Here is a 10,326-nt window from a genome sequence, read left to right on the forward strand (position 1 = left end):
AGCACATAACAGCCTAATCTCACAGCTACACCGGAGGCCAGAGAGAAATGTGTTACTCTGACCGCCGGCGTGTGTATGCATGTGTATGTGTGTGTCAAGAGAGAATGACTGCGGACAGCTGGCTGGGCCTCTATCTGATACACGGAGAACATTATCACCGGGCAGCATGCAGTGCAAGAGATACATACGTCCCGCTCACAACATGGAGACCTGAGCGCAGCGGAATAGTGGGGTGCCAGTTATACTATACCTGAGAAGGGAGAGGACGGGCTGTACACTGGGAACAACACACACAAACACAGCAACAAGGGGGATCAAATAAAGTGAAGCATGCAAAGGAGCAGCCGAGGAACAGGGAGGACTCACACACTCGCTCTGCAGGAACCGGCTTGAAACGACGGATGCATCGCCAGACACACACACACGTGCACATGCAACTTGAATGAAAAACAACAGAAATTTGTCTGGTTTAAAAGCCGTGGCCTGTTTATTGTATAGGACATTTGGCAGTCACTGGTGTTGACAGAAATAAAAACTTCTCCTGGCCCCCCCGCACTGACACGCCAGCAGCACTTGGCAGTAAATATCAACCTTCAGAAAACGTCTCACTCTGCAGGAGGGTTACCCTTTCATACTACTCCAATGTTTTGGTTTTTTAAATTGCGTTCCTAATTATAAAAAATCGAGCAGTGAGGACGTCATAGATCAGGGTCAACTCCACCTCACAGAGTTAAAAGGTTTCTTTGTTTACAGATACTTACAGATCAATACTGTTCAACCATATATTCTGTTTTCTTCTCTACAACACTGTTGTAACTAAGCACACTTTGCCTGCTCAGGTCTTTTCTGGGAAACATCGATGCTCATGCAGCCTTGAGAAATAGATTTCCTCACTGTGCGGGGGTGCCTAAGTGATATGATATACTGTGAAAGCATCACCATGGTAAATGTATAAATGTATCCTCAGATGGCACATGCGGCAATAGAAGACTGCTGCTTTTTTTTTTATGGAAGACATAAGAAATACATATTTCTTTAAAGTACTATAACACCAAAATGTGGTGGGGTTGGGGGCGGGGCTAAGTGTCCAGCACACACTCGCACAGGGAGACACCATTAGGGGTCAGATAGCGTAAAGGTCAGAGTTCATACAGAAGGTGTAAGACCCCACAAGTAGCACCACATTCCCCTGACAGATCCACAGTAACACAGATGATATAAGGAGAAATTTGCAGTGGGTGCCTTCATGACATTTGAGCTTGTAAAAAAAAAAAAAAGGTTCTTATTGAACATCCAGAAAAAGGGATCGAAACACTTTGAGATGTTGCTCTGAAGCTGCCTTGTAGGAGTTTTCCTCTTCATAATTCAAACTATGTGATATAAAGAGAAGGAACAGCCGTGACTTTACAGTTTGATCATTGCTGCAGCTGACTGTCGCTAAAATAAGCACAACAGTAAAGGTCGTCTTGAACTGTAGAACATATATAAATAATATTGATCAAAGAGAGACGATGACATTTATTTCTCTCGGCTGTGCTGCCCCCTGTCTGTCACTACACTGAAAACAAGATTTGGTCACAACATTTCACAAACGGGTACAAATAAAACATATTGGGATTTAACATTCTTATAAAAACAATCTCATACAAAATAAAGCCACAAAAATAGAGCTGTGTATAAAATACAGTTTAAAAAGAGAGACTTGCGAAACCTGAAAGTAGCTGTGCAGTGAGAAAACAAAAAAATACATTTGTCTTTGATTAAAAGGATTAAAATCTAAACCCACTAACTGGCATAGACACAGACACACAGATAAACGAGTGAGTTATATGCTAATATGTCAGGCAGTATTTACAAAGAAATCATGAATGAATAAATCCTGTTTGGTTGTAACAGGGTTTGTGTGTGTCTGTGTGTCTGTCACAGTTGTGTGCCATTATTGACAGGCTTCATTGCATGGAATGGTCTGTGTGTGTTGATCTCAGTAAGTTCATATGTGCATGTGATGGGTACTAGGGCTGGTACTTGGGGAACAGGTAGAGGTCTTTGCACAAGGAGCTGGTGAACTCGGACATCTCTTTGCAGCGGTGGTGCTGGGTCCCTGGGGCGTAACCCTCCCGCTCCTTGATACGCCCATTGACCTGACAGAAGAGTGAAAAGGGTCAAAGAAAATAACAGCCATAAAAGCATAATTTACCCTGTGCATTAATATGAACGTCTTCTATTCACCTGCACCAGAATGTCGGCGAGGTGTGTGTCTCTGGCATGGAGCCGGAGTGTTGTGTTTATATCCTGGATGAACCAGGATCCTCTCTTGGTGTTTCTCATGGCTGCTGTGCCTTCAGATGGAAGAGATACACAAAACAGGCTTATTACATCCAGAAGAGATGCAGGGGGACAAAGCAACAGTCTTCTATTTACTGGAAACAGAAATAATCAATATATATTTTAATGAGATGTTTTAATAAAAAATTGTTTGACCTCACTTGGCTCAAATTCGTTATGAAACAGTTATATGTTACCTATATAATAACTATAATTTTGAATTACATAATAATACATTACTATTATAATTACATAACTTTTTTCCACACTTGTTTCTTCAAGCCAACAGTATAATAAATATTGGTTTTGTTGTAGTGCAAAGTGCAGTTGGAGCTGTACTTGTACTTGCAGCTCAGTACATTGATTTTCATGGTCATAATCTTCTATGAGTGGTGTGCACAATCTATTTTTCCACTGGATCCACTACTGCACATCTGTACCGTCTCATCCATTTGTCCACACATTTGTTATTTTAATACAAAACATATTTCTCCATATTTCTCAAACAAATCCACGCTAGAATCACAAAAAGGTACAAACTTACTAATTGTCTGACCTTTGAGAGATGCAAAACCGCAGATCATATCAGACCGCTGTGGCAGTTTAATCCTGGGCCTCCCCATGTCTCCTCTCTGCCTGGAGGCTGCGTCCCCCTGTCCTTCCCTCCCAGCGTCTCGCTGTTCACAGCTCGGTGAGTACGTCCTCGTGGGTCCGTCTATCTGCTCCACGCCACAGTCCATCTCGTCTAGTTGACAGCAAGGTTTCAGTTTAGCCACATTTTAGTCGACAGTTTAAAAAAAAAATTTGATGAAGAAGAAAAGGGCTACAGAACTCATGTTCATATATATATATAATAATAATAATATTTTAGATTTGTCTATGAGGGTCTTTGGTCTCAACAAAGTTTAATTGAAGATTTATATTTGTCTTTATTGGGACTCAGCTATTTTTTGGACATCACAAAACCATTTCGTCTCAGATTCACATTGAGTAGTCTTCACCCGAAACATTACAGCATAACAGTTTATAATCCAGGACAAAACCTGTGTATTGATCAGTTCACAAACCCACACTGATTTACTGCAAATCAACTTTCTGTGTAAACCAAACACTGAAAAACAAATTATGTAGAAGTCATATGTAAAAAATAATTTAAAAAAAATTGATCAGTGCATGTTTTATCTCTAAATTGTCTATTTAGAATAAGGAACCCAGATTTTCATCTGGGCAATTGCTACCGTATTTTCATAACCCATGAAACCCTGAACACTATGATAAAATAATATTTGCAGAAGCATTGCCCAACCACATCTATTGGCCTTTCAGCAGCACACCTGTGGTGGTTTCTGTGGTGGAGCGGGGAAACAGTAATTAGGATTGCTCATGAGGGGTCTGAGGATTTGTCAGGGGCGTCATCATCTGTGTAGTCAGGCCACAACCTCCATCACATAGACTCACTAATTAGCTGGGAGCCTGTTAAGCCATAAATCAATTACGTGTTTTTCTTTATTCTATCTAGTTGCAGAACATTGGAATATGACATATTATGATACAATACAACGAGCAGCCACACAGGTGTATTGTCAATGACCAGGAGGACGAGTGTAGACATCATGTGGACATGTGCAGAGGGGCAGGCGCTCTGTCCTCTGGCTCTTCAGGATGTTGAAGAGATCCAGGAGATTTAACATTTATAGGCTAACATTTGCTCAGATAAATGTGTTTGTTCGATCTGGAGTTTATAAGACAGCGCCCCAGTTTATCCAGGAACATTGATGTGAGCGGACTGTTGTGGAGATGGGTTCTACGTGTGTGTGATTGAAGAGGAGCAGATTCACTTGTTTACCAGTTTTCTTACAATCATTGAGCTATATCTAATACCACTGTTCTGTTTTATAATGATAAAAGTATTTTCTTTTTATTTATTACTTGAAGGTTGAATAGCCTTTGTTGTTTAAATATTTTAATAAATCAGTGCGTAAGTAAGTAAATGGGATTTATTGTTTTATTTTTTGCTGAGGTATTGAATCGGGTATCGTCAATCGTGGGAATTTCATGGACTACTGAAGTTTTGCTGACTAATTAATACAAACACAGTGATTCTTTAAGGTCTTACCTCCCCTGCAGGCCTGGACGAAGAACATCTTGGGTTTATTTTGTAGCAGTGGACAGTGTGAATTATCAAAGGCCTCAAACATCCAGTCCAGCTGAAAGGGACAAATGTGTCTAATATTTAATGCCTGAGAAGGGATTGTATCTTTGTCCTTCAATGAAATTACATAGATCAGCAGAGAAAATCATCAGAGGAACAGACCTGCAGGAGCTGTCCGTCTGTACCATACACAGCTCCGTCCACTCCGTGGGACAGCACACACACCACGCAGCTGTCCACTGTCCGGTGGTCTGGTCGTTGGCAGAAATTCGCAATGCACAACCTCATGTCCTACACAAAGAATAAAGAATCAGGAAAACTGCGTCCAAGCCAAGTTCTTCTGAGTTTGACTATTTCATTTAACTTCACTTTTCATTTTCAATTTCATTTAAGTCAAGGTCTCCCTACTCTCACCGCCAATATTCTCAGTTTGAATGTGAATCTTCTCAGTGCCCTTGAACAAGAAAATGACACATGCAAACTCATTCAGAGTTTATAAGCACAGGCTAATTGACTGAAATGTAAAATGTGTGCATACTTTGTGATAACCACACTGAGATGCAGCAAAAGTGGGACCTGAGGTAGATAAACTGTTCATACAAATCTAACGATAAGAGAGAAACTATAATGCCAATACTGGCTAAGAAACATCGTTTGAATGATTTAAGTTGTTTCACTCCCCTTCACAAGTTCTCTTTTCTGTGTTTGTCGTTGGAATAAGATGGATTCTTCAGAGTTCAAACAGATCCTCTGATCACATTTTGAGCCTGCGCTTCTGAATGTGTGTGAGTGTGAGTGTGAGTGTGAGTGTGTGTGTGAGTGTGAGTGTGAGTGTGTGTGAGTGTGAGTGTGAGTGTGAGTGTGAGTGTGAGTGTGTGTGTGTGTGTGTGTGTGTATGTGTGTGTGTGTGTGTTACCTGAGCAGTGAGGTCTCTGTGGACAGTAACCATGTAGTCCAGCTCTGTTAAGACCTTCCTGAGGACCTCGTCATCAACTTCCCCTCCCTTCCTGGTGTCAAGTTCAGCAGCAGCACATGGGTCAAAGGTCACATTACTGATCACCAAGGCGAAACCACGAGGGGACGAAGACATTCTGTATGACTGGAATGGGGAAAATACATGGAAACAGAGGATAGAATGGATAAGTCCAATTTATGCATCTCTGCATTTACTGCTCAATACTGACTCATATGCAGAAAAGTGGTGTCACACTGACGATATATCACATGCATTTCTCAAGAGGCCACAGGTAAAGCCTAACAGAGTTAAGCTGACACAAACCTGTTGAGCTGACCTGGGGAAGACAAGTATTTTACCTGCTGGCAATGAGAGAGGTAAAAGTCAGGCGTGCAGGGGAGCACAGGCGTGCTGATGGGACTGTCTGCATCCAGACTAAACTCCATGGACTCTGCAGCACAAACAAACAATCAAAATCTCTGTTACAAATTAATGCACTGATGCAAATATTGAAATAAATGTGTGCTCCTGCCAGCAGCACTGGTGTGACAACACACTCTGAACAACGGGGCTGTGAATGAGTCACTCCTTGGGTGTGGTGCCTGCAGGTACAGACAGAAGCCTGATCCTACAGCAAAAGCCTAGTGCCTACATTTCTCTCAGTGATAAGATTATATTAACAACTGACACTAATAAAATTCATCCAGCAGCTGCTGACTACAAAAATCTTGTGTTCAAGCTTTTAAAATCACCTGTGTTTTCAAACTGAAAAACACTATTGTCCAGACACCGCCCTGTGTCTCCAGGGAAACAGCAAAATAACAATACCTGATACAAGAGAAACGTATTTAACCTGAATGCAGGACAACACTGTGACACCACTCACCATGTGTCCTTGCTCTTTTGGCTGCAATAACCTCCTGGGTGGGATGTGGGAGAGAAGAGTCTGAACGCCTCTGAGATTTAAATCAATAAAAACAGTACATTAGTGGCTGGAAAACTCAATATTAGACAGAAAATGAAGGGTTTGGTCTTTTCAATGGCAGCAGCAGTGGCTGTTGTTTGATGTCAGAATATGAAAACTCTTATCCTAACTTAACTTTTAGTAAAACTCCTGCCAGCTGCTCTACTAACCCAGCAGGTCATCAGGTTGTCAATATAAGATTGATGTAGTTTGTATTTCTCACAACTGTGTTCTTATCTCTTGCTGTTTTCTTCGTCCTCTGTCTCTCATCGTTCCTGTCCTCCTCCCTGACTGGGACCAACCCTCTGAATGAGGACTCTGAGCGTAGGCAGCCACCTGAGGCCTGAACCGGGAACGATGTGGTGCTGCTCAGTTCACTCTTTTCCTCTCTGTCTAATGAGGATTTCTGCAGAAGATCACAGTTCTTTTTATTCAAAATATGACCCTGCGTAATGTAGCTGACACTTATGAAAAGCTGTTTAATTACATCCGCATCATTAATAATACGGAAAGTTTGTGTTCAGTCTTAGTTTTTGTTGAACACATGAATAACTCTGCTCACCTCTCTCTTCTTTTCTGGTGACTGTGAAACCAGCTGCTCTGTCTTTCCCTCTGGTTTATCCTCAGGCTGAATACTCTGTGAGTACAAAACAGTCTAAAAACGGCACTAGGTTTGGTAATAATCTGCTGTGTATAGCTGTTCGATTTGGGCAGTGGAGATTTTAAATGACGTATACACTCACCTCTATGTGTGTGTCTGTACCATCTTTTTCTGGTGATTGTGTGAGCAGCTCGCACAGATGCTGCTGCTCAGTTTCTCGCAGAGCTGCACAGAAGAGGCTAAAGGCTCTAGGTCCCCGCTTTGGTAAAAGAAGTAGCAGATGCCAGCTTTTCTTCACAGAAGTTTTCTCAGCCTAAAGCAGAAGAGATTATATCAGAAAACTATGGATCACTAACAAGGTTAAATCTAATATCTAATATAATATTTCACATCCCTAATATCGTGACATTTTGATCTCACAGATACACCATGGTAGCGTTTGGGGGTTCTGAGGTTAGGATACTCTGGGCCTAAACTTGACCAGTTCCTAGTAGTGTGTAGTAAACTGATATCCATAATTATTGCAACATAATTTAATAAACAACAATAAAGCTTAAGTCCAAATTACTTATGCATTGTGCAAACATTATGAGGAGGATTCATATTTTATTGATTTACCTCAGTTACCAGTTTATCAAGTGTGTGTTCTCTGCTTAAAAAAAGTTTTAAAGCACAACCATCACTCAGCAGTGAAGGAGTCTAAGTTAAGACTGGGTGTAATCAAGACAATAATTTGCATATCGGTTGATATTGATTATTAATCACCATACACACCTTATTATTTCTTTCAAGTTTGAAGTCAGATTATTGCTCTTGAGTGAAGGTTGTGGTTTTAGAAGTGTTCACTTCATAAACAGCAAAACACTTTGTGGTGAATCAATTATGTGTTATACCTAATCACCATATTATTTATACATAAAATTATAGATGTTTCCAATTTGAAGTACGGCCGTTACTGGCTACAGAAAGTTCAAGTGTCACAGATGAGGTTAGACGGTGCAATGATGACGGGTTTTGCTGATGACGACCAACAGCAGTCTGGAATTAAAACAGTTTTTGTGTTGTGAGTTTTTATGAGCTGATGTTTTGCAGCTTCCTGCCATGGGGAAGTGAATCTATGTCTGAAGTGTGGGAGAGGTCGTGAGTTTGCACAAGCAACACAGGTTGAATATTATAACAACACAACTAATATAACAAGAGATGACAGTCATGTATCAGTGCTCACATACCATGATGCCCTCGGCCATGCTCTCGGTCAGGATGTCGTCTGCCTGCAGTAACTGGACGAGCATCTCGTCCACCACCAGCTGTTTGCAGAGAACCGCAGATCGTTTCTTCAGAGCCCGTCTGTCTCGCTCCAGCATGCCACACTCCAGCATGATGCCCTGCACACGGGACACAACACAGAAGACACACAAAACTCAGGGAAAGGATGGGCAACTCCATGATCTCACTGCAACTACATCACAACTCCAGAATCTCACTGTAACTACATCACAACTCCAGGATCTCACTGCAACTACATCACAACTCCAGGATCTCACTGCAACTACATCACAACTCCCGGATCTCACTACATCACAACTCCAGGATCTCACTCTCACTACATCACAACTCCAGGATCTCACTACATCACAACTCTAGGATCTCACTGTAACTACATCACAACTCCAGGATCTCACTCTCACTAAATCAAAACTCCACGATCTCACTACATCACAACTCCAGTATCTCACAGCAACTACATCACAACTCCCGGATCTCACTGTAACTACATCACAACTCCAGGATCTCACTGTAACTACATCACAACTCCAGTATCTCACTACATCACAACTCCCGGATCTCACTACATCACAACTCCAGGATCTCACTACATCACAACTCCAGGATCTCACTGTAACTACATCACAACTCCAGGATCTCACTACATCACAACTCCAGGATCTCACTGTAACTACATCACAACTCCAGGATCTCACTACATCACAACTCCAGGATCTCACTGTAACTACATCACAACTCCAGGATCTCACTACATCACAACTCCAGGATCTCACTACATCACAACTCCAGGATCTCACTCTCACTACAACATAACTTCAGCATCTAACTGCAACACAACTCCAATATCTCACTGCAACTACAACACAACTCTAGTATCTCACTACTGTTTGAAATCTGTCTTCAGTGCAGTTGTTGGTTGGCTCTCTCGACACGCACACGCGCGCGCGCACGCACACACACACGCTTGTCTCATCACAACAACACACTTTAAAACTACACTTAAGAGTTGACTTCACATTCACAGGTAACCTGAACGCCGACGGCTAACCACGAATGCTAACATGCTAGCAAGCTAACTTTGACTCTGCTCCTACTATCTCCGCATTACTTTGCGTGTAACGTCACTTGCGGCGCTGCTTCTCACCGTCCAGCTGTTTCTGCGCCGCTGTGAGAAAATGTCCGCGGGGAATCGAACCAAAGCTCGACGGTGTTTCACTCTATTTCACCCGAAACACCGACATCCCGTCGCATCCAGCAAACCAACTTCCGCGGGTACTCGGGGCTGCATTGAAAAAGGGGGCCGGGCTGTTTTGGGGTTCGGACCAATGACAGCGCGATGACATCTGAGTGGCGTTCCGAGTGGCCAATCGCCGGGCTCCTTACACGCAGAGGCCGCCTCCTGTAAAACTTCGCTGATACCCAGTGGATTCAAGGGCATTTTGAATTTGAAACTCCAGTTCTGAACGTGTGTCTATTAATAATTGACCAACTGATAAGGAGCAGCGTGTAGATCGGCACAAGCAGCTCGCTAATAGAAGCGAGTCTAACATAAACATCATGTGAGGCCATTGGCCGGAAGCACATGGAGTGATCACGGTGGGATTCTGTCATGAGCAGCTCAAACACACACGCAGCTCAAACACACACACACACACACACACACACTCACACACACACACACACACACACACACACACACACACACACACACACACACACACACACACACACACTATGGTGTTTTGACTGTAGAAGAATTGGGGGAATATAACATTCTGCTGTTATTGATTCTTTTGTTTTTTACTTGTATGTGTTATTATTATATTACATGCAAAATGTCACATTATTTAAACATTTCAAAAACTACTATTTGTAGGTGGGAAACTTCCTGCACAAACAAACCTGCAGGGAAATAACCAACATATGCGTAAAAGGTAATGACCACATTATAGGAAACTAAATTACATTTATGAAACGACTATTAAGGAAATAAAAAGGAGAGGATTGTCCTAAAAGTCTTCATAACAGGAAAGAAAGACAGA

The 10,326-nt window shown here is 42.0% G+C and overlaps 1 protein-coding gene across 3 annotated transcripts; it reads right to left on the reverse strand.

Moving 5' to 3' along the window:
* Nucleotides 1-459: 459 nt before the first annotated feature.
* Nucleotides 460-9,553, reverse strand: casp2 (caspase 2, apoptosis-related cysteine peptidase). 3 transcript variants are annotated; one of them, XM_061080731.1, is made up of 13 exons: nucleotides 9,429-9,553; nucleotides 8,227-8,382; nucleotides 7,140-7,310; nucleotides 6,959-7,033; nucleotides 6,620-6,802; nucleotides 6,319-6,388; nucleotides 5,792-5,883; nucleotides 5,394-5,576; nucleotides 4,640-4,768; nucleotides 4,442-4,532; nucleotides 2,882-3,070; nucleotides 2,230-2,339; nucleotides 460-2,141 (listed from the first exon to the last, which is right to left on the reverse strand). In XM_061080731.1, the coding sequence occupies exons 2-13, from the start codon at nucleotides 8,374-8,376 to the stop codon at nucleotides 2,013-2,015; spliced, it is 1,572 nt and encodes a 523-aa protein (XP_060936714.1). In that variant the 5' UTR covers nucleotides 8,377-8,382; nucleotides 9,429-9,553; the 3' UTR covers nucleotides 460-2,012. The 3 variants fall into 3 exon arrangements, with proteins under 3 accessions (XP_060936714.1, XP_060936713.1, XP_060936715.1); XM_061080730.1 differs by having other exon boundaries at nucleotides 2,870-3,070; XM_061080732.1 differs by lacking the exons at nucleotides 6,620-6,802; nucleotides 6,959-7,033 and having other exon boundaries at nucleotides 2,870-3,070.
* Nucleotides 9,554-10,326: the final 773 nt, after the last annotated feature.

This window comes from Limanda limanda, chromosome 11 (genome assembly GCF_963576545.1).
Source record: "Limanda limanda chromosome 11, fLimLim1.1, whole genome shotgun sequence".
Lineage (NCBI taxonomy): Eukaryota > Metazoa > Chordata > Actinopteri > Pleuronectiformes > Pleuronectidae > Limanda > Limanda limanda.